At 40.2% G+C, this 24,562-nt stretch overlaps 3 protein-coding genes across 5 annotated transcripts; 1 reads left to right on the top strand and 2 right to left on the bottom strand.

Annotated features, from left to right (window-relative positions):
• Positions 1–120: 120 nt before the first annotated feature.
• Positions 121–2,131, bottom strand: cox14 (cytochrome c oxidase assembly factor COX14). The gene is made up of 2 exons (XM_085407434.1): positions 2,003–2,131; positions 121–581 (listed from the first exon to the last, which is right to left on the bottom strand). The coding sequence occupies exon 2, from the start codon at positions 569–571 to the stop codon at positions 395–397; it is 177 nt and encodes a 58-aa protein (XP_085263560.1). The 5' UTR covers positions 572–581; positions 2,003–2,131; the 3' UTR covers positions 121–394.
• An 800-nt stretch (positions 2,132–2,931) lies between these two features.
• Positions 2,932–4,327, top strand: bcdin3d (BCDIN3 domain containing). 2 transcript variants are annotated; one of them, XR_014911788.1, is made up of 3 exons: positions 3,065–3,205; positions 3,407–3,453; positions 3,613–3,752. XR_014911788.1 is itself a non-coding variant. In XM_085407428.1 (2 exons), exons 1-2 carry the CDS (start codon positions 3,002–3,004, stop codon positions 4,150–4,152), a joined length of 744 nt encoding a protein of 247 aa, XP_085263554.1. In that variant the 5' UTR covers positions 2,932–3,001; the 3' UTR covers positions 4,153–4,327. The 2 variants fall into 2 exon arrangements, 1 of the variants encoding a protein (XP_085263554.1); XM_085407428.1 differs by lacking the exon at positions 3,407–3,453 and having other exon boundaries at positions 2,932–3,205; positions 3,613–4,327.
• A 1,179-nt stretch (positions 4,328–5,506) lies between these two features.
• On the bottom strand, positions 5,507–24,540 carry ppp4r1l (protein phosphatase 4, regulatory subunit 1-like). Of its 2 annotated transcripts, none has more exons than XM_085407426.1 (20): positions 24,388–24,540; positions 21,454–21,498; positions 21,055–21,184; positions 18,944–19,050; positions 18,695–18,837; positions 18,434–18,580; positions 16,047–16,154; positions 15,473–15,538; positions 15,067–15,225; positions 14,436–14,560; positions 13,384–13,889; positions 12,989–13,299; positions 11,871–11,957; positions 11,549–11,734; positions 10,651–10,812; positions 10,334–10,434; positions 9,990–10,110; positions 9,431–9,565; positions 8,120–8,261; positions 5,507–7,676 (listed from the first exon to the last, which is right to left on the bottom strand). In XM_085407426.1, the coding sequence occupies exons 1-20, from the start codon at positions 24,392–24,394 to the stop codon at positions 7,531–7,533; spliced, it is 2,934 nt and encodes a 977-aa protein (XP_085263552.1). In that variant the 5' UTR covers positions 24,395–24,540; the 3' UTR covers positions 5,507–7,530. The 2 variants fall into 2 exon arrangements, with proteins under 2 accessions (XP_085263552.1, XP_085263553.1); XM_085407427.1 differs by having other exon boundaries at positions 12,989–13,275.
• Positions 24,541–24,562: the final 22 nt, after the last annotated feature.

The following is a 24,562-nucleotide window of genomic DNA, read 5'->3' as shown; positions in this document are numbered from 1 at the left end:
AAGGTCTGCAACTCCTACTTTAGTACCTAAAAAATGTGTCTTTCCAAATATATTCTGTTAAGTGTTTCTGCTTGTCTCATCTTATTTGAATCCTATTTCAATATATTACACAACACTGTGTAGCTGAATGCATTTAATGTCATATAATACAAACAATTACATCTTATTCCTGAAATAGTGCAGCTCAGAATGAATTTGACAGAAGCCAGTGATGGAAATATGCTCGTGGTTAATTTTCTGGGAGCTTTATAAACAAATCCTCGTCTTTAAGGGGGCCGTGCCCTTGCTGGAATCACACAAGTGTCCTCTGAAGAATAAACATCACGATTCGCTGCTGGATAAAGACGAGGAGGAATGAGAAATGTCCACATGTGTGCAAAAAGCAGAGCTTTTGTCAGTCTTTGATGACTTCAGGATCCTGGTTCTCTGCTGCCAGCTTCAGCTGCTTCTGCCTCTCCATGTAGCGGTACCCTCTCATTGCACACAGGTAGCCCCCGTACACCGTCAGCAGCATCATCGAGGCAGAAAATGCCCGATAGCCGATGTCTGCGAGCCGCTTTCCTGTTACCATGCTGGGGATCCTGAAGGAAATCAGGAACAAGAGATTAAAATGGGTTCATAAGCTGAAAAGTAACCAGTGACAACACTGCAAACATCACTGGTTCTTAAATCAAGAACTTGAAGTCAGTTATTAAAGAGAGAATATTTGTTATCTGTTAATTTGATAAATACTCCCAACATTATCACCATCATCCACACCTTTTACTATACGTGTGCATTAAATATAAGTACTGAACCCGCATGTTCCTGACAAGTAGTAGACTAAAATGGAAATACTCAACTATTGAGAAGTACTTGATACTTCCCACCATTGGACTGGACAAGCTGGAACAAGATGACTGAGATTTTATCAAAAACATTTGCTCCTGCTTGTCACACAAACAAGCTCAGCTTTACCAATCACACCAGCAAAAACCTTAATTACAAATTAATTAAGTCTCAGGACCTCCTGGAGGCAGTGAGGCATTAAATCTTTTAGTTTTTATTCCTGCCAAGGCTTTTGTATCTTTAATATCTTATATTGGTAAACATTGGAGTCAACAGGATTTACAAAGTGCTATATAGAAAGTATATTTTTTTTTAGTTTCCTGATGACTCTGCATTATAGTGCCTTTTCTCTGTTCAACATTAGAATCAATCAAGTCTTTTTTGCCACTTAAAGTATTTTTACAGAAGTGTAAGCTGCCCTTTTGCCTATGTTTCTACTGAAAAACACATTGTTACAGTTAATTCAACTTTTTACTTTACAAGAAACGCACTACAACATCTAACCTGTGGCAGGATTGTTCTTTCTGCCTCAAAAAGAGAGATATGTTTGATAGATTATAACAAGTAACTTCCAACAGTTTAAATACAGGCTAAATGGTTAAGATTTGTTTACATATTCCATCTCCGAGTTCCAGATGTTAGATCCGCAGTTAAACACATGCTGCTGATTTAGGAAACACGCCCACGTTAATTGGTGATAGTCACAGTTTAACATGACCTGCTGCCTTCCCAGTAAAAGGTAATTTCACCACAATATTCTGCACAAAATAAGCAAATGTAGCTTGTTTCCCCCGCGCTGAGCTGCTGGAGCTTTTGTTCCCAATCAGAGTCACTAATCTGGGTTAAAAACAAAAAACGACAAACTGGATTTAAAAAGAGGAGATGGCTACAGAGCACCTTACAAGTGAACTCGATTATTTAATAAGAATTTGGGGTGTTAGCATTTAAAATAAACAGATTCAATGACACACATTGATTGGATTGGTAGCCGTGTAACATGCAGAATGTGGTACAGTGGAATATATAAACAAATCTAACCAGTTAACGTAAAAAACATTTAACGTGGAACACCGGAAATCACTTTTTGGCTGGACACCTGGGAGCTGTTTGCGCATTAACAACCGATACACGACTCGAAAAAGCTCTCGTGGTCAACACTTTTGTCTTTTCTTACCTGGAATTATAAGACTGTGCTATCCTGCGTTATCACTCTCAATGTCAGCACAGCTGCTATGCTACTTTAGCGGACTCGCTTTCGTAAGGTGCAGGTACGGGCACTCAAATGAGACATTTCTCTTGATTTGGCAAAACAGCAGCGCGCCACCTACTTACGGGGGGTGTTTGCGGCAGCACACAGAGTGAATCTCTGAGTTTTTAGATATTTCCCCTGTAGTACTTAATCAAGACGCTACGGTTTATTTCAGAAGAACATTTTACAGTGAAGGTGCATTGTGGGACAAAAGGCAGGGCTAGTTGCTAAACTGTGAAACAAATAAAAATGGCCTGGTAAAAATAAATAAATAATAATAACAGCATTTTAATTGTGAAATATTGTTACGTTAGAGAAGGATCATATAAGTTGAATTTTAGTGGTCTACAAAATTAAACTGCATGTTTATTTTTATTTTTTTAAGTAAGTAAAATGTGATCAACTATTTTATACGGAAGCGTAGAGCTTCCCCGTGGCCATTCATACAAAACCAAAGAAAAAACACATCCTGTTTTTTGTCCAGTCCGCTATAGATCCGACTGAGCTGTATATGTGTCCCACTGTGTAAAATGAGTTTGACATCCCTGTTGTAGACGCAGAGACCGTATCAGAGGCTACCGTTACCATGGCGTCAGGCTGAACGTCAGCTTGTTGCCACCTTGGCTCACCCCTGCCTCCTAGAACCCAGAGCCCTTGAGTAAGTAAGTTCCATTAAGCGACTGTGCTAGACTTCAACTCTGGAAACTGTTCAACACTATTCACTTAAAAACAAAACAGCGTCATTATCGATCATATGCTAGCTATATGTAGCCATTTTGGTACTTTTTTTTTTTTTATAAATGATCTTACTTACAAGGAGTTTAGTTTGATATTATTTAACTTTAAATAATTAACTAAATAAAGTTAACAGTTCGGTCAGCACTGTTTTCTACCCGGAGTCATTTAGGGGACGCACATATTACAATGGCAACCTGTTCGAAGAACAGCAAGGCTGATGCTGACGATGAAATAAACGATCCTGGCGCCGCTCCTTACGGTAACTTCATAAATTATTACAGCTTCAACCCTCCGGAGAACCGCCTGAGTCTGATTCCACCGGCTCTGCTCAGGGATTTAGGATACAGTGATGAGACCACGCTGATCGTGGACGTGGGCTGTAACTCAGGGGTAAGTCCACCTCTGTTGTTTTTTCATGCATACATACTAATGATTTAGGCCATATCCCTAAGTGGCCCCCTTTAAATAGGCAGGACTTTTTGATATGTTCTCGATTATGCATAAATGCTCATATTTGCGTTTAGACTCATTTTTATAATCCAGACTAATAATTAAATGTAAATTTCTGTCCTCATACCACATTTGTTTTAGTTGAATGACTTATCAGAGGTTTGGATATAAGGGATCACACCCATTACGTAAGTTCTGGTGACGTTATATCTTTAAAAACCTTCCTCAGAGACACTTTAAAACAGACACTTTAAAACAGATTTAGAGGCTGATCTTTAAGGATCACTTTAAATTGTCAGCTCTATAACAGCTGTCCTCTTTCTTTCCTTTCACCTACTGAACGGCAGGAACTGAGCATAGCTTTCTACAAACATCTGGTGCCTGAGGAACAGCCTGATAGGAGGAAAGTTCACCTCCTGGGCTTCGACTTGGATGAAACTCTAGTTCAGCGAGCGGAGGAGATAAACCCTCTGCCAAGCAGAATCACCTTCATCCCTCTCGACATCACCAAAGACACCAACCAGCTGCAGGACTACCTCAGCCTGCACGGCTGCTCTCACTTCCACTTGTGTCTGTGTCTAGCTGTGACCATGTGGGTCCATTTAAACCACGGAGACTTGGGCCTGCTGCAGCTGCTCTCTCGCCTGTCCTCCATGAGCCAGCACCTTCTGCTGGAGGCCCAGCCCTGGAAGTGTTATCGCTCTGCAGCCCGGCGGCTGAGGAAGCTGGGACGCTCGGACTTTGACCACTTTAAGACCCTGAAGATCCGAGGGGATGTGGCAGATCATGCCAGGGAACACCTAGAAAGACACTGTGGCATGGAGCTAATCCAGAGCTTTGGCAGCACTGCATGGGACCGTAAGCTGCTGCTTTTCAGAAAGACGTGAGGGGCTCTGTCAGGAGTTCCCATCAGCAGGAAGGACAGCAGAAACCACAAAGACAGATTGATATTAATCAGCAATTAGTTTGTTTCTTTTAAAGAAAATTGCTGCTTCAAATCTAAAGATTTTAAAGAAGTGATAATAAATAGACTTTGTGCTCTTAAGAGTGCAAGCAAGTGTATATGTACCTGTGTGTGTGTTGGGGTGGGGGGATAATAAGTGGTAGAAATTTGTGGCAATTTACACATTACAGCTTTAATGACATCATCAGTCCAAAACACTTCTAGCTACAGCATCCTGAAATCAAGCCTGTACTATCAAATGCGCTTTTTTGTACACATTTAATATTCAGCCCAGTCTTATTTCTTCATGCCAGATGGATCATTGTGCTGGAGTCATATCCTCCTGCACGATTTCACCACCACCCTTAACGATGGATCTATGATTTCTTCCAAATTCTGACCCTTTCTTCTAAATGTTGCAGCAGAAATCAAGACTCAGACCAGGCAATGTTTTTCTAATGTTTTGTTAGTCTGTATAAATTGTAATTTTCTGTTCTTAGCTGACAGAGGTGGCAGCCAATGTAGTCTTGTGCTGAAGTAGTCAAAGTTCGACACATTGTGCGTTCAGAGTTGCTCTTCTGCAGACCTTGGTTATTTAAGTTACTGTTGCCTATTAGCTGGAAGAATATTATCCATTCTCCTCTAGCATTAGCCTAGAGAACAGTTTACTGGATATTTTCTGACTAGTCTCTGTAAACCTTAGAGATAACAGAGAAAAATCCCAGTACATGACCAGTTTCTGAAATACTATGAAAGACCATCCTGTCTGGCACTAACAACTAAGCCTCACTCAGTCACGTAAATCACCTTTCTTCTCCATTCTGATGCTCAATTTGAACTTCAACAGATCATCTTCATGTCTACATGACACAGTTACAATGTGACTGACCAAATTGATATTTGCGTGAAGAACCTGTGGATCTAAAAAAAATTAGCCACTGAGTGTATAAGAACATCAGCTGATACTAGTTGTCAGATTTTCCTTTTACTCCATATAAATCAGTATAGGCTGAGATCTAAACATCTAATATCGGATTGCTCAGTTGTTTACGTGGTTCAAACCTTTGTTGTTCATTTCCAGAAAATGTTTTAGCCATTAACTAACATTTAAATGTTGGACAACAGATTAACCTTGTATGACTGAACCACAGCAGACAATAACGGCAAAACAAAGCAACCAACACAGCATTGTAATTTTCATAATTTTAATTACAGAATACTAAAAATAACATTACATAAAATGTCTTTTTAAAAGAAACCATTGAATATTACAAAGGTTGTAAATTTTGTAAAGTTAGGATATAAAATCTTTGAACAGTGGTGCATAATTGAAAAAGAAAAATAATTCTCATAAAATGTATATATTAACTGTTCTACATTAAAAAAAAAAAAAAAAAAAAAAAATGAGATGGGACACAAATTGCAGACAGACAGATGAGTGGACACCGCCATTACTGCAGTGAGCTCTCCTTTCAAAGGAAGGAGGACTTGAGATGCAAAGCTCACACACCACAATCGATTTAAGTTTTCAACTTATTTCTAAGCTAAAAACAGAAAAAAAAAAAAAAAAAAGGGGGGGGGGGGGGGTTACCATATACAAGAGAGGAAGAACAGACAAGCTCGAGAGACTACAAAGTGACTTGGTGACTGCTCCCAATATTTATAACGCATCTCAAACCGGGTGAAAACCCGACTACACTGGCCTTGGTTCCATAATGTTTTTTCCACAGGTTCAAAGCTGTCCAAAATTGTGAAAAATCTCATACTTGAAATAATTCCACCGAGACAGGGAAACAATGATCAGGCATCTTTTTAGCCTACTAACACTGCCGTTCCTATTTCCTAATTTACAACCGGTCAGTCGGATCCACTGAACACCACCGTGGTCACAACTCAATATCAGGAGGTCGACCTTAAGTGAAATGGACCTTTAAACACGCGCGCACACAATCTCACACACACACACACACACACACACACACACACACACACACAAACACAAAGTTTGAGGGGGGGAAAAAAAACATGCCAAAAAAAAAAAAAATCATCCATCAATGTGCTTGCTTTCTTCCTCTTCTCTCTGAGTTTTGCATCACCCTGTGTCATTTCATGAGCCCTTGTTATTAATGTCTGAGTTAACACCACAGGGGAAAAAAATAAAATAAATCACCAACTGAGGACATTCAGAGCCTGTTTGAACCACAGATGCTCCTCACACTGGCCAGTCATGTCCAAGCAGAGGTATTTCATCAGCCTCCTGCTCTTTGGGAGACAGTTTGTGTCACATTTTTGGTTAACAGACACGGAGCAGGGAAGCAATCAAAAGTTCATTAGGTCATTGTTATTTTATAAAAGATATGAATTTAATTGAGTTACGCTGAGTGGCAGAATCGCATTTACTTCTGTGCAGCAGTAGTGGTTTTAGTGGCCCATGAAGACCAGGTGAAAGAGAGGGGGAGAAACATGAGAAGCTAGAAGTGAACAGACAATAACCCAGAGGACATCTTAGAAGACAAAAGGATGTCTGAGACAACAGGCATTTAAGATGAACTGAGGCGCGAGACACCAGCAGAGCTACTTGGTTTGGCTGGTCTGCTGCTCAGACTGCTGGAGATTTTTTTGTTTTTTGTTTTCTTTCCATGAGGGATCCAGGAGCTTCTGCTTAATGTGTAAGCTAATAATGCTGTTGAGATTCAGATGAGTCCCCCTGAGTTAGTGCACACATCAGAGTCAGGCAGGCCTCGCCCGCTTGTTCGTTAAGAAATTCACAAGAAAAAAAAAAAAAAAAAGACACAAGAACAAAACCTCAATTTCATAGTCAAGCTTAGAATTAGCTTTGGAGACAGAGAGCCTGTCGTAGTTTTACAAGTCTGTGTTTGGGGACTGAGTCGATGTTAGTGTGGAGGAGGCAGAGGGAAAGTTCAGGTGTAAAATACGGCAGCTTGACGCAAAGCAGTCCAGCTGACGTCTGAGTCCTGCTCATCTTATGAAAATTCACAAGTTTGCTCTTTTTTTTTTTTTTTTTTTTTCTTTATTCTTCTCCTCATTGTTGTTGCTGTGAAGGTAATGTGCGCTTTGTATTGCCCAACCAGAGACAGAGCTGTGGTGTCTGAGCATGCTCATACTTTTAACGTAGCAACCTGAACATCTGCCATCGTTTCTCAAGTGGTCGTTGGTGTGAATCTGCCCAGCAGGCGAGCGGCTGGGGAATCTGGTCAGGTGCTGGTGTTGCAGTTTACAACTGACTGGGTGTCAGTCAAACAAACAGGTAGGTAAGACAGGCAGGTGGGCTGTAACAGGGCTTGGAGGGGGAGAGCCGAGGCTAGATCAGGGGGGCTGTGTCTATCAAGCCTTTGTTTGGGTCCAGACTGGCAAAGAAGCGGACGTCCCGGTCCTTGTCGGACTGCAGAGCCATCACGGTCTCTTCCAGCTCGTCAGCGCAAGCACAGCCCGGATCCTTGAAGTACGCTGGACACAAAACTCAGTTAGTGGGAAGAATCAAAAGTTATGAGCAAATGACCAGAGCTTGTGCTGAAGGGAGAGTAACTTTGACTTTAAGAAACAAAGCAACTGCAACTTCAGTGTCACAACACCGACTCACCTAAATCTCAGAGCTCAATATAGTTACCAACATAAAAACATATTTAATACACTCAAAGGGAGAAGTATGTTATGACCAAAAGCTTATGATGATAACAGAGGGGAAAAAAAAAAAAAAAAAAAAAAAAAAAAAAAAAGACACCCCTGATTCTGCCCAAAGCTCAAAAATCTACAAGTGTACCAACATCTCACGCCATGCTGTTGGTTAACTTTGTAAAACCGAATGCTGACAGCTTTACAATTATGCCCTGTACTTTTTCTTGATGAAGTATGAAAACCTTTAGATGGTCAGTTTTTTTTTTATGGATTACCTTTCTCCATCACGCTCTGTCGTAGAGCCTTGGCTACCAGGACGCGGACGTTTGCCACGGGGTCTGATGAGAGGCTGAGCAGGCTGGGCAGTAGATGCTGACTGAACTGCTCCATGGGCATGCAATCCTCCTCCACTACGGCCTATGGGAAATATTTGGCAAGAGCAAACCAAATGCAGGAAGTAGTGAGTCAAAATGCACTCAGTGAGGGTGATGCAGCAACATAACGAAAGCATCTGACCACACAGAAAAGCTGACAAACAGGCTCATGTCACTGCACATCTCTTATGCGACGTGAACATGACATGAAACAACCACTGCTATTGCATGTATCGTCTGTCCATTTAAAACAATCACACACCAGGAGAAAGCTCACATTTCATCATAACAATTTAAAAACCAGATTGTGAATTCTAATGTAGTATTACATTAAACATTAACATGATTAACAATTCATAATGAGGTTTATATACATGTGACATGTACATGCTTATGTTTTTTTTTGTTGTTTTTCATTTGTTTACATTAAGAGACACGTTTAAGACAAATTTTCACTGCATTCAAATGGACAAAGGTTTTTATTGAAAGTAAATTATACATTATCCAGGAACAATAACTGTTTTTTCCCCCCCACTTGGTCAGAACAAGCCTTTTGGGGATTTGGGGGGGGGGGTCAACTGTGATTGGTCTGCAATTTTCCTGTTATTTCCTGTTCATCTGATAAACTAAATGCCTGCTCTGCTTCAGTAATTTTAACTCCAATTAACAAAAGTAGTTTTAAGGGAATAATTCTATTACATAGTTTGTGATTTTTCACAAACCTCCTTGGGGATGCCCCTCCCCCAAAAACCTTTTATAAATGGCACTTCAGCTTTGTCCTAACAGGAAGTGACAAGCCGACAAGTGAATGACATTCCATGACATCCAGTGACTATGGGTCACGTAACCACAGGCGACAGGAAATGGGTGGGACCAGAGATAAACAATTTCCAGGTGAGTGACTGAAGAGGTCACCAGTGAGCACACAGGATATCATTGATTGCCATCTGACCAGGACTAAATCTAGTAGAAGGTTATCTAGGCAACCAGAGCCTGGAATATCCTTAAATGACTGGCTGTCAGCTTCAACACTTCGTGTATATGCAGCTTGAAGGCTGTTTTACCTCAAAGCTCCAAATGGCATCTGGTTTGTCACTTAATTTATTTTATTCCATTTCCCAGTAGCAGCAGCAGCAGCATGGACAGTCACTGATGCAGTTACAGACATTTAAAGCCGAGAGAACTGGGACACTTGAGATGAGCATTACCCACCTGGCAGATAAAGGCAAAGGCCTGCCTCCCCACCCACTTGGGACAGTGGCAGAATCTAACAGTGAGCTCGTTGATGAAGTTCAGGCCAAGGTCATCAGCCCCGCAAGCATAAAGCTTCTGCAGGATCTCCACCACCTGAGAACACAAGAGTTGACGAGTGAGTCGCTGAGAAAAAAAAAAAAAACGTACATTTTTTTCCCTCTGCAGTGCATCTAAAAGGAAAAGCCAATCTATATTTAGCATGATTATGAATTTGTCTCTGTTACACAAACAAGAACTTGGCGGTACAGGTTTCCCCTCAGTTAATCTGTCGACTGTACTGTGTCCTTGGAGATGAGCCAAGATGATCAAACACAGCCATCAGGACGTTACTTCATCGGTCACAGGCCACGCATGAACACTTCCATTTGAGTGATTCATTTCCTCTAAAGTTTCCAGAGTTTCTGCTGACCTCGCTATGTGTTACAAGCTGCCAAAGCTGCCCCCCACCAATCATCATTAAAATCATCCAGGGTGGAAGGTTTTTAAATACAAACAAACAAAAAAAAAGTAAGCTTACCAGTTTGTAAGAGATCCACCTGACCTCGGAGACTTTATCAGAGCAGAGTGTGAGCGCTATCTCTCTGAGGTAATCATACACGTCATAGTGGCTGTACAGCTCTATGATCAGGATCAGCTGTCTGCAGAGGGGGAAAGGAGCAGAGTGCTTCACTCAAATACACGGTACACGCTAGTACAATCAACCAAAAAGTGAATCACAATTTAAGAGCAATGAAGTTAAATCAAACAGCAAGAGCAGAATTAAACAGTAAAACAATGTGAGCCTATCTGAACGAGTGTTAGCTTAAAATTAAATGTGTTTCCAGCTTTTCATCCTGACAGTAGGAAGAAAAGACGACATACTCTGCCAGCTCGTATCTAAATCTCCAGTTGCGACTGTTGTCCGTCACCATGAACTCCTGCAGCTGGTACAGATATTCTCTCCTCTTGTCTGCGTGCAGCAGCTACAACAACAACAAGATGAACACAGAGCAGATCAATTAGAGAGCTAGCCTATCAATATGGCTCAGTTTTTACTGGAAACGACAAAATTCTGCCACCGAGTGTGCTAAAAATCAAAGAGCTGTAAAAACAAAGCATTTCAGAAGTGTGAATGTCAACACAGCCGAACCAAAGTTATATCTTACTTGATCCAGAAGTAAGTGAACCTGTAATCTTACCTTCAGGAAGTCATAAAGGTGTTTGAGCACACCAATGCGGACCTCATCCAAGTCTTTGAGGAAACCGTTGAAGATGGGTACCAGATCAGCTGCTGTCAGCTGGTCCCCCAGGATAACCGCCAACTCGTGTATGGAAAAAGCCAGTGTACGCCGCACCTTCCACTGAGAGCGAGGGAGGAGAGAAAGGGCCATAAAAGGATTATAACACCATCCATGAACAAGGAAGCGGCTTATAAAACATCCTTTTAGCTTCTTTTTCCACATCAAAAAACACAATCAAATTACTAAGAAAAACTTAAACCACTGAAAAACATCAACCTTACATTAATGCTTATAGAGACATTCAGTGCTGTGAGGAAATAAAGGGTAACAGTGTGAGTGCTGTCACAATCACTGCTCTTTGAAGTACACCAACACTGTTGCGTTAAGGTCTCATTTAAATGTCATTCAGAAACTGACACTCATGAGAGGAACATGTTGAAATCTTAAGCCACCAGACCAACACTGTGGTCGAAGAAAAAACAAAAAAACAAAAACCCACACGTGACACATCCAGAATTTACTTTAGTAGTCTTGAAATGCTTAAGAGTCATCCATCAAAATAAAGTTTAGTCATTGTTTGTGTTCTTGCCTTCTCTTCCTTATAAGAAGCATATAAAAATTCAACACTGCAAGGAGTCTGCTTCCAGTTAGCTGACCACTGACACGGCACAGTAGCTCTCAACGTCTGGCAGAAATCCCAGAGCTCCAAAATCCAAACAACATATTCTTTGTCAGTTAGTGACAGCTTAGTGTGGCAGCTTAGATTTCTCATGTGGTGTTGTTTGTCCTATTAGAGTCACACAGCAAATCTAATCCCAAAATAACCCTGTGCTTCCTTTCATGTTTGCATTACTACCTGCACATCAGTAGCGAGCGTTTCATATGTATCTTTGAGGCAGTGCCAGTTCTGGCGACCCAGAGTAAGCGCGACCCCCGGCAGGCTGAAGGCACAGTGTTTGGCGATCTCCGTGTCCACCGTCTGGGCGCGGGCCGGGTCCGTCATAGAGAGGTACTGATCCAGCAGCTGCTGCGGGATCACGTTCTGGAAACGAAGATTAATGCGTTTGCACTCAGAGCAGCAGGCAAGCATAGCGACTAATCCATGTCAGTGCTAATCAATACCAACTCTTAGATGGCGATCAATATTTATAGGTTGGAAAATATCATTGCTGACTCACCTGGACCTTAGGCTTATCCTCAGATAATGGACTGTGAGGGGAGTCATCCTTTCCCTCCTCTTCCATACTCTCAATTAGTTCAGACTCCTGAGGAAATGACAAATTCACACAGATACTGTTAATGATCGCAGACGTGCACCAAGTACTGGAGAAAAACAATTCATACCAGGTCGAAATCAGTTACAGCTGTTTGTAAAAACAGTTACAATGTAGCTCTGGAGCCTTTGATATCAGACGCACCCATGCTGGACTTGAGACACTTGATTACGTAAAGTAAAAAACAGTTTCTAGTTTAAACTGAGCCTTTCACAATGTTAATGTATTAAAGGCTTTCTAATTGCCCAGTGCAATCTCTTCCCCTGAGCTGCAAACCTATGACAATGCAAATAACATGAGCGGTCAGATCCAGCAGACCTCCTAGAGCAACACTGATCATAATAGCAACAACACTGGCACAGCAATATAAAATTATGCAGTGCCTTTTTGCTTTGAGCTACAGCAACCTTAACCTGACTTGCAGCTCCTTAATAAAAATGCGACTCCAAGCTGGGGTTAAGCAGCACAATAAGCTGGCTGTTCAGTTTGTGTCCTTTCCTAAAAGCGTCACATCTTTACATCCTTCTATTTTTTTTTTTCCCTTCTCTTTCCTCCCATCCAGCCCCCAGCTAGTCGTGGCAGACAACCAACCCTTCCTGAGCCTGGCTCTGCTGGAGGCTTTTTCCTCCTCGCTGCCACCAGACAGCGAGGAGGAAAAAAAACCTCCAGCAACCAAAAGCTTGCTCACAAGGGAATGAATCACTGAGTGTTGGGTTTCTTTCTATAATTTTTATGGAATTATAAGCTAAATGTAAAGTAAAGGGAAAAAATGCTGACTTGATTTGGCATTTCATTTCTTTATCAAATCCTGCAGAACAAACATTAACTTCACGAATGAAAACACACAGAAATGCATGTTCTGATCATCAGTGATGCCACAAGACAGAACAGACGTTCTAGCTCACACCTAGTTTTAGTTTAGCTGCAATAATAGAGTATGCATTACAGCAGTGTGAAAATACTGTCAACTACTTGCATCAAGAAAAATCCAGTCACATTAGTTGACAGTCACTGGCTCGTACCAGAACGGGGGAGTTGGGAGGAGACTGCTCCTGGTTTTCCAGTGGCTCCGTCTGCGTTTCCTCGTCTCCTTGCTCCTGGATGGGGCACGACTCTGAGGATGTGGGAGTTTTTGACATTTGCTCTTCGTCTGTGGATTGCACCTCTATCTCTGACTGAACCTCCAAACTTTCACTCTCTGCAGAAGGGCTGTCTGCACCGTTTTCAGTCTGAAGCTCTGGCTGAAGCTCTGGCTGGGGTTCAGTCGGGCTGTCGTCTGTCGGACTGTCGAGCTGGGCTGCCTTTAGAGCTGCCGACAACACTTGAACTTGAGCTGGAGGCGAATTACATGCAAAGCTGAATCTACATGCCAGTTCAGTACAAAAAGACAAAAGATATTCTACCTGCGTATCCTTACCTTGTACATCGGGGTCATCCATGTGTGGCTGCAAACAGTCCAAAACCTTCTGGATCTGGTCGCTGGTAGCTTGTTTGCCATGGTTAGACTTGGAATCATTACAATTCTCTGTAGGTTCCTCTTCTTCTCTCTTTTCCTCCTTTACCTCTTCCATTTTTTGACAACTCAGCATCTCCAGTTCCCCGCTGATGTCAGGTAAAGGAGACCTCCAATAGTGAAAAGAATTAAAGTTCTCGTCTGTCTGTTCCGCCTCTTTCGTGTTCTTAGCGTTGTTTGTAGCTGTCGGGCTATCACTGCTGTTTGTGTGGGTGAAACCGCCATGCATCTCTTCAGGGACTAAGGTGTGGCTGTTATCAAAGTTGTGCAATTCCTCGCTGTCAGCTGTTGACACATGTTCTGGTGACGGCGTGGCGCGCCCGTCCTGGTTTGGAGGCGTGTGGGTGATGGTTCTTTCTGTGTGGCAGCTGCTAATGTCAGAGCAGTTCAGGGAGTTTAGGGAACAGCCGCTGAAATGAGGAAGAGAAAAAGAAATTGTAGATAACTTTGAGTAGATGCATCCATTCAAAGCCAGCAGTTAAATGTTTCCAATTGCCTTTTACCTCCGACAGATTTTTTTTAAGTTGTAAACAGAAGCACACTTAAAAGCTTAATGGAAGATTGAGGATTCATGAAGAAAAAAATAAAAATAAAAAATAAAATCTGTTCCATTTATTTGACATTTTTTCCCCTCCACATAAAAACTGATAAAAAATGAAAAGAAAACTGAACCATTCAGGTCACACCCAGTGAATTCAAACCATGATTCACTTAACTGATGATGCAACAGTCAGAAGCGTCTGTGCCAAGACCAAACTCAAACCTCCTGCATGTTGATATAATCACAGCCTGAACTACATTTCACAGCTTACTTAATGGCCTAAACATCCAGACCTAAGAAGACACGACTCGAGACATACGCATTTCGTCTTAAACTATGTGGACATGACAAAAGAAGGACATTTCTGAGTCTCTTAATGCTTCTTGTTATAGCAGTGATAAACAGGTGATCTTACCTGTCAGATGTACATCTGGGGACCTCTAGTAGTGCACCATCCTCTCTGAAGTGAAGGCCTGTGGTGGATGGGTTAGCAAAGGTGGAGATGAAGCGCCCCAGAGACTGGAAAGCCGCCTGTCGTACCTGAAAGTGGAGTATATAGAAATTTGTCTTGCTCACTGTGCCAATCATTCAAATTTTATCAGTCTTAGAAACGATGAGGTAAGAAATACCCTCAAAAGATAGTACACAAACTGCAAGCTCAGAAACAAAAAGACACACACACACACACACACACACACACACACACACACACACACACACACACACAGCTTGTGGATCTGGTTAGATGATGATCCTGTGCTGCTACACAGAAGAAAATGTGTATTCTGCTCTTAATTTTAGACACATCAAAAGGACAACACTCTGATTTCAAGTCCCAGTTTGAAAGTCTGACAAGTTGCAAGCATACCGCATCGAAAACAGGGAAGATGGATGTAAGATAGCTCCAAGCAACAACTGCCCTAATTTCATCACACCACTCAGGACGTTACACTTGATTGTTATTGTAATTTTAACAAAATCCCCCCCCCCCTTCTTCCATTTCCAAGTTATTTTCCTCTCTGTCCTCGTGTGTTTGTGTATCTTACCCAGCGGGACTGGTCACTGATGAGGCTGATGAACAGGGGGGACAATTTGGAGCGCCGCACCTCTGGAGAGGTGGAATTTGAGACCATCATGAAGCACTCGGCACAGGCTTTCCTGATGCCCCAAAGGCTGTCTGAGCACAGGTCGAAGAACTTGGGCATCTATGTCAAAATAAAGTCACATCAGTACAGCCTGAAACCTTAAACCATGAAGAAACTACTGACGTGCAAACGTTACATAACATCATTCTGATTACACAACAGTTTAACACAACATAAGGCACTTTATGCGAATTCATAAGGCACATCTAAAGAAAAGCTTCAAGGACACAGTACTAAACTTTCATCTTGCATAATAGCATAAAATTACACACCGAATCTGTGAGAAAAACAGTATTGGGCATCTTACCAGCAGTTTTTCTGTGGCCTCCTGGCCTACAATTGAACAAAATTCTCCAAAATTGGCTGCACACACCTGTAATACAAAAATGATACCAATGTCTCTGTGTTAAGAGTAAAACTGTAAAAAAAATAATGTTCCTGAATGAATAAGAAGGTACCAAGAAACAGCATCTTAAAAAGAGTTGAGTCCCAATATCACAAATAGGAACCTGTACTGATTTGTATGATTCATTCAGAGTGCAGCCTTGAGGCAGATTGCTTTATAAAATGCTTTTTATACAAGTTTCTATAACAAGCTATCTGCCAAGTTAAACTACCTTTACGGCTCCTAAATCATGTTCCCCAACTGGCACCAGTTACGCCAGCCAATTAAAATTCCACACTGAATACACAACAGCGCAGTGTAAGCTAAGTTACCGCACATAAACGAATTAAAGTTAGCTCAATGAGTGATTGGATTTACACTAATGGAACAGCAGAACCACAATTAAATTTTTACTGTCAAAGTTGTGACTTCAGTCTAAACATCTGCTTTAAGTCATCTCTGAGTTTTAAAGATACCTTCGGGTTGAGCTCGTTACCTTGCGCACTTGGAAGAGTCTGGCATCACTGCACAGTTCACAGAAACGTGGCAGCAACAAGTGCTCCACTGTGTCTTTGCTCAACATGGTGACAACTTTACACATGATCTGTACAGAGAAGAACAAGAACAGAGTTTAGTGTCATCACAATCTCCGAGTGTGTCTCGGTTTACTGGTTCATTTTATTAACCTTGAACCATGAAATTAACAGAAAACCTCAGAGAAATAAGATGTGCACTGAGGTTGAAAAGGAACAAAAATAAATAAAAATTGGGTTATTAAGAGTAAATAGTAAAGGAAGGGGTTTGTGTTTATATGATAAAAGGTTTCAGGGGGATGAATCTGGTTTAAAAAAAAAAAAAAAGAAAAAAAAACTGATTTGAGTTAAGTAAATTAGTGAATCGCTTATGCGCTAAAAGTGCCACTAATAAAAGAAAATCCACTTAACTTTGGTACCTTTAGATTAAATTATGCTGTACAATGATATTGCTGTCCTTATTTACTCATTTTAAACCATTTAGAAACTTGTCCCAGAATTAGGGCTGAACGATATATCGCATTTGCGATAATATCGCGACATGATCAAGTGCAATTTTCTAACCGCAAAGGCTGCGATTATACTGCGATTATATTATACAATTCATGGGCTGCATCCTCCTGAGGCCGCATTTGTAGACCGATTACGTCACAGCGACGCACCGAAGGCTGTCCAAATTACTACCATATCCCAGAATTCATAGCGCGGCCCAGCCAAACTCCAGTTTCCAGCAATGGCGGCCGCTACTAAGTTTTAAAATTACTCATACTAATCTTTCTGGGTCACAAAATAAACTTTTAACATATTTTCAGGCGATAAAGTAGTTGTGTAAACATCAAATATCTGCTCGGTTTATCAAGATATCCCATATTTGCAAAAGTGCTTCGACGTTTTCAGAGGCGTCTGCTACCCACCAGCTCGACAGCTAGCCGGGAGCTCGAGGGTTACTGATGCGGCCGAGAACGGCACAACTCCCGGCACATCATTTTCAGATCACCGCGGAGTTTCGCTGCTCGGGTTAAACGTAATATATAAGTCACTTAGACAACCTAAAAATGTTATTGTTGGGCTTTTTTCAGTGTTTTGTTTGTTCGTGAGTAAATCGGTTTGGCTGAGATTAAAGTTATTAGATTAGATAAAATAAAACTTTATTAATCCCCCGGGTGGGTTCCTCCTTGGTTTTCACACAGCTGACTAAACGTCAAACAGAAAACTTATTAAACAGAAGTATGAGACAGTCGAGAATTTACACCAGTGTCTGGTTATAGTTTAGATAGCAAGAAGCAGACGGCCGAGTTTATTAAACTCCACCGAGACAGCGGTGACGCTAATCAGAACTAGACCGTCCAATTTCACGCCTTTAAACTTTAAAGGCGTGTTTGTGTGTGGGTTTATACAATTGCTATTATGTTTGCACTTTATGTGTAATGTTACTGACTGCAGAGATCAGTAAGATGTGTGTATTTTTTATTTATTAGTTTTATTTATTTAATATTATTTTTTAATTGAATGACTGTCTAGTAGTTCACAGATGTCGAAAAACTGAGTGTGGTAAAGCCACTGATTTTGTTTATGTATATTTCTGCAATCTGCACATTGTACTGACTTTCATTTTAATGTTTACACCAGGGTTCCTTGTCAGCACTTTATGCTCAGATGTTTGTAAGCTAAAAATAAACTATTGTGTATGTTCAAATATACTGTTGTGATTGAAGAAGTTAAATAAAAATGTCAGTCATCAATTCATGCATCACCTCATGTCATCATAACAGAGGTCTGTCTTCCAGGAAAAAACAGTTTAAAATTAATGTAATATAGTATTGGCCATACTATATGATGTATTGCTTGTCTTTGTTTAATAATACAGAAGACAAATACCTTAAAAAAATAATCGCATATCGCAATCGCAATATTGGGGCAAAAAAATCGCAATTAGATTATTTTCCATAATCGTTCAGCCCTACCCAGAATGTAATAAAAAGACACCACTGAAGGTTTCTACCTGGGCAGAACTTCACAGGTTTAACTGCTAAGTCACACCTACACCTGTAGCCTAAATCCAGTTTAGTGTTTTTATTCTGCCGTACTACATCAAGCCCAATCTCCAGCTACAATACTAAAACATTCCTCTGGTGTGCTCCACATATCACATTTTTTATATTTTACTATTCTTGATTATAACCACACAAAACAGGGTTCAACTTGAATTTGAGTTAAACAGAGGTTATTTTACATAAAAGTTTACGTAGTTTAACTCCCCGCTTTTCTCCTGGTGATCCCCGCCCCGCAGTTTGAGAACCACTACAACATTTCTTTAAACATTTTTTGTTAAAATACAGTGTTGTCTTACAGCCACTGCCTCAATTTTGTAGTCATCGTCACTGCTCGGTTCTGTGAGGTCGAGTAGAACTGGACAAACTTTGGTCTCCATGTCAGCTTTAGAGATGAGGCCCTGCTCCAGCAGGACGAGCAGTGCTGCCTGACTCGTCTTCCGCACCTTAAAAATACAAGGGTCAGAGGTTAAAAACAAAACAAGGCAAACGAACAATACCAATTCATATGAATTTCTGCAATTACCTTATTTTTGTTTTCTTTAGGTCTACAGACTTACCTGGTTATTCGGATCAGTGAGATACCGGACAACAATTGGTACCAAGTATCTCGAGAAAGCAGCAGGGAAGTTGGGCCGACTCTCATGCAAAAACATGGCGATGTTAGGAATCTGCTCCATCAGCTCAGCTCGGACTGTGGGCTCTTAGTTACACAAATTGCAATATTTCATTAATGCACCACATTAAAAAAATAAAATAGAATAAACTGCAACCACAGCTACATACTGTGAAAACGAAAATACAGCTACCTCCATCTTCCGACATTCTCGCAACGGTCTCCATGACACTAATAAAGTCATTTTCATTGTCACTGAACTCTCGAAGCACATCAAGCAGGCCACGAGCCACGATTTGCCTAGAAAGCAATGGGAGCTTCAAGTTAGTGGACTGCCTGCCAATACCTACAAGTTTCAAAAGCACACAGCGTGGCACACCGCACTGACAGAGCTGTCAAGTGCATTACACACACGTGCATTAGGAAATGACAGCAGAGCTTTAACCCTGCAAAGCTGAGCATGAAAAGCATAAAGACTGGAATGTAAGGCGTTCGTGTAGAGACACGAGCAGCTTTTGAGGTTGGAGACACCTCTGATTATTCTGCTTTGTTTTTTTACCCACCTGACCTGTGTCAGACTAAATACCTCCCCTTTATACACTGATAACAGAAAAACAGACCTTAAACTAAATATCCTTTAAACATATAACAGAGAGGGATTACAATAATCACTCTAAAGCCAGACAGCCAGCCTCCACACAGGGCTCTATGTTAAGTCTTTAGGTCTTCCTTCACAGTACGGGTTTAAAAAAAAAAAAAAAAAAACCATAACAAAAGGCTTAGAGATGACTTCTGAATGAAGGCCAGAAAACAAAAGGCTATCTCAGTGCAACCTTATGTTGCCACAAGTCTTTTAAGCAACTATTTCCCAACTGAGGAAAGTTGATGAAAAGTTTGTCTCAATATCTGGCTACATTTCCTTAAAGATTTTTATACAAGAAGTGACTTTTAACAGATGTTTCCTCGCTCCCCTCCATTGATTTGCACATGTTTCCTTGATGATAAGACCTTCAAAATTTGTTGTAATGCTACTGGCACACATTCTTATCATTAGAGGTGGGGATCACCATACATCCCACGATACGATATTATCACAATACTTAACGCACGATACGATATTGTTGCAATTTTTTTAAATATTTTGCGATATTCAGATTCTGTACATAAAGGTAAACTTTATCAATATTCATTTTATCTAATATCAAAGCCTCGCACTCAGTCTTTCTCTCATTTCAGTCAGTTTTATTGTTGACAAACTGAACGGTTTGTATTACAGTCTAGTCCAACTTAACTGAATGCAACCATCTGGTACAATTATAGCTATTCTGAACTATGCAATTTATGAAAACTATGCAGCCCCTTCAGCAACAGAAGAATTTGAAAGTAAACTAAAACAAAATATAATTTTACATTACATAAAAAAGTTTTAAACTTAATTAAAATAAAACATGTCTTAAATTAAAATAAGTAAACTGTCATGTTTATTGCTGCCAAAAAACAAGTTAAACACATTTGGACAGTGAGGGAATGTCAGGATTCTTGCTCAGAAAAAGGAGCTGATCAACATGCTCTGAAGTCAGAGCATGTTCCAGTCCACAAAAACTTTTTTTGTAACAAAATATCGATTTCTGCTGTCCCTGTATCGATACATTATTAGCAAACAAAATATCACGATACTACACAGTATCGATTTTTTCCCCCACCCCTACTTATCATGCCGACATGTCTACAGTTTTGCTGCTAAGTTTGGATGACCACGCACCTGTTCAAATTAGCCATCAAAACCCAACAAAGTCAATTCATCCTTCTTTAAGTTAGGAAAAAACAAAAGAAATTTTACTTTATATCAAATACGGGAAATAAGATACTTTTGTAATTTTGATACAACTACCACACACAAGCTTTAAGTGAGAAAATTTACATGGGCTTCTTGTGGATGGACGGACAGCTCAGAAGAGAAAACATACATTACTGTGAAGATAGCTTTGGACAGACATTTTGGAAACAGTAGCTAAACTGAAGCATTTTAGTATACATACAATTACTTCCAAAGTTCCTTATAGCAGCCACTGGTTTAAAATAATTTCAGTGAGCTTCAAATACCAAAGACAGCTCTAGTAGCTGTAGAATATTGTCGTAAAGTGAGATCTGAGTTGTGGTCAAAGCCAGCAGGTCAGTTTTCAGTCATAAAATATTTATTGCTCAGTGTTTACATTGCAGAATATGGTGTGTCAACCTATCCACAAATTTTCTTTGCTTTTGCAGACTAATGCATGACCAGCTTGACCACGGGCCTCTGCTTACCTGTTGAAGACATTCTCGCTGAAAGCATATTTCTCTAGCCTCCCGAGAGGAGTAAGGTTATCTTGTCCTGCATCCAGGAAGGCTGTGATGCGGATACCGTCGCACTCTGTACCATAGTCATCAAATCCAACTGTGGGAACAAAATAAAGATGATTTTAGATATACATATTGGATGACTATTCAAACGACTTCAAATACTAAGGGCCTAAATGATGGCCAATGGGTAAAACAGTAGTGAGAGTGCCAGGCTAAAGGTACTGAGTCAACTAGCTTTAAATATATAGATCTTTTTTAAAGTATTTCCATCTAGGACCCTGCTGAACAAAGCTCCTGTTATATGAAATTAAATAATTCTACAATAGTACGCTATTTTTAGTGCAGTGTTATTGGCATACTTACAATCATCCAGATCATCATGGCCATCTTCAAAGTATAAAGATAGACCTGCAATAACAAGGCAGTTAGTGAGGTAGGGATCCATGGCGGAAGAACCATCTCTTATTGACACCCTGGTCTGAATGGCACATTTAGAGTAAGTCAATTACTAAGAGGGGGCAAAGTCTCCTAGCAATAAATCACAGTAGTCTCCCTAATGTCATCACTTGGTGAAAGCGAAACTTGATGCATTCAAGTGATATTGTCACTGCTATGGCCTGGAGGAGAAGCAAATCCAATCAATGCTTATCACAGTGATTAGCGAAGGGAGCTGAGATCAGACTCCAGTTAAAAACAGATAACAAACTGTGCAATTCATCAGAATAGCATCCATTCATCAGTGTTGGCAAAAAACAATGACCACAAACTGGCAATTGGGGCTTTCACACATTTTAATCTTGTGCAAGCCTTTAAAAACAAAAAACAAAAAAAAACTTTATTCTACACCATGGTCAAGCAGATACAGAGGTGATAATAAAAAAAGCTGGTTTAACAGTGAAAACCTGTCTAGGCCTACTTTGATCTCCTAACACATTAAATTGAACAGAATCAATTAAAGAAACAAACTGACTGATATCCACCCCCAATTTTCTTGCTCAAGAATAATTTATAATTTCATTTTTTGCTTCATTGCACAGTTTTCTTTAGTTAATAAGCTGCAATGGTCAAGTGCACATCCATAAAAGCACAGATGAACAATGCAGGTTATTATCATGATGTGAGATCATTCAATTGTCAGTTTGGTGCTATTTAAACTGCACTCTATTAAATGCTAATGCATTTATTTTTCTGACAATCCTCCCTGATGAAAATGGATTTAACAATCATCTATTACAATGCATATAGCATAACATGAAGGCCTTCATCCTCCAAACTGCACAGACAGTTTGATCGTCTTAAACTGAACATTAAATCCTTAATTATGACAAAATGTATAAGGTTGTATCGGACTGCATTCTTTTTAGCTTGGTGTACCTAATACAATAAATCCAACCCTCATTGTGCATTCAATTGCAGCCAACCACAGCACTTAACACACTTTTTGTTTTTCTTTCATCTTGCAAAAAGACATAACACGGTCATGATTAATGATTGCAGAATTACTTGATAGGAAATTCAATTTCCAGGTTAAACTTTACCCTATCACTCCATTCAAGCTGATATTTTAGTTATTTGTTTTTATTTTTTTCCACTGGCTCAATATCAGAGATTTCAAGCAACTCATATTGAATAATGCCAAACATCTTGAATATGGCCAGATTGGCATGTCACCCGTCTCATATGCGTCATACTGGTCTGCACTTGTATTGTCTGATATGTGCCGATATAAAAACACGGCTCAATAATTCAGAATTGCTGTCATAACAGTTTCTCCAGCACAGCAGCTACGCTGTTGGCTCAGCTCAGCACTTTCCGCATCACATGCAGCAGAGTCAAAAGACGTAGTCATGATAAACTGCAAAGTAGTTTGCAAAATGCAATGTAAAAACTGTATTTTTGAGATATATATATATATATATCTCAAAATATGATGAAAATATATATATATTCATCATGGGTCACCACAGCACGCCATCTGTCTTCATCTCACACTATCTCTAACCAGCCTCCTTTCACATCAACCATACATGTCCTCCTTCACTACATCCATGTAGCTTGTCTGTGGTCTTCTTCCCCCCCCCTGCCTCGCAGATCCATCTTTAACTTCGTTTATCTAGCATATTCACATCCCCTCCTCTGCATGTCCAAACCATTAGAGTCTTGCCTCAATGCCTCTCCAAACTGCAAGACCTGAGCTGATCAATTCAATTCAGTTTAATTTATATATTCGTTCCTTAACATATATAAATATCTTCGAATCATATATATATATATATATATATATATATATATATATATATATATATATATATATATATATATGAACTATGAACAGGTAATTATCAGATTTATTTATTTTTTGATAAAAGTCGAATTATATTTTGGTTGGGATTTATTCGTTTAATAGTAGTAAGTACCAAATCCATAAAAATAATAATGGCTTAAAATTATATTTACAGCCCTACGCTAAATGCATTTAAAGTTCTTTTCCCCCTATTTACAAATTAGCACATTTTCAAAAACAAATGTGTGAGTAATCATGTTATCTAGCACAAGAAGACCTTCTCTCACTGTTTATTTTCAATACCACCCAGCCCTCGATATAGGACAATAGCAGATGGGGGGTTTGTAGTCAACGGAAGAGACCAGAAATAAGTCCCATGAGGAGAAGCCAGTGTTTACAGCTGGGCAAGCAAGGGAATGTGCTCTAAATATAATACAGTGCCTACCTCGAAATCACACATTAAACGAGGCGTTTCATGAGTAGAATAATCAACGGCATAATATATATAACAACACCCCAAAAAACCACGCTGGCACAAAACAACATCGCGCCTTTGTTGTGATGTAAAACAGGATTTGGTCAGCTTATGGCTGATCATGACTTTAGCAACTCAGCTAACGTTGGCTAGGTCAACTCGCTCGCGTTTGCTATGATAACAGATCGATAATAAACACGGGTCATAGTATTCTCCCATCGAGGTCTGAAGAGACTAAAAAAGTAATCTACATGCAATGAGCAAATATATGATTCAGTGTAGTCCCAAAGTCACCCATTTCGATACCCCGTAAGGAGCTTTCGTTAGCTTAGCCTGCTAGATGCTGCTAAGTTTGCTAACATGGCTTGTCTAGCCCTTTCGCTTGACTTCTCTCCCACTTCGTCCTGCAGTACTACACAGGAAGTGGAGCAGAAGCCGTTATTTAACTACTAAAAACCTCAACTGCCCGAAAACACTTTACAAATGCCAGCACAGCGCCAAAATATTAAAGAAAACTCGGGTTAAAAAGTGCCATTACCTGCCATCTTGAGCGTCGGCTCGGCTCTGCGGGCTGCCGTCCCGTGTGGGCTGTCACCGCCGCACAGCTGTCACTCAAACACTGAGGCAAACTACTTCCTGAAAGTACTTCCTGATGCTGCTTTTCACTGGTTAATTACGTATTAAACAACTATATCGAAAAACGTTACTCATCT

This window comes from Rhamphochromis longiceps, linkage group LG5 (genome assembly GCF_057381845.1).
Source record: "Rhamphochromis longiceps isolate RC_006_pf linkage group LG5, R_longiceps_female_GT1.1, whole genome shotgun sequence".
NCBI classification, from domain to species: domain Eukaryota; kingdom Metazoa; phylum Chordata; class Actinopteri; order Cichliformes; family Cichlidae; genus Rhamphochromis; species Rhamphochromis longiceps.
The sequence above is the reverse complement of the archived record's forward strand: the minus strand, read 5'-3'. Positions and strand labels throughout refer to the sequence as shown.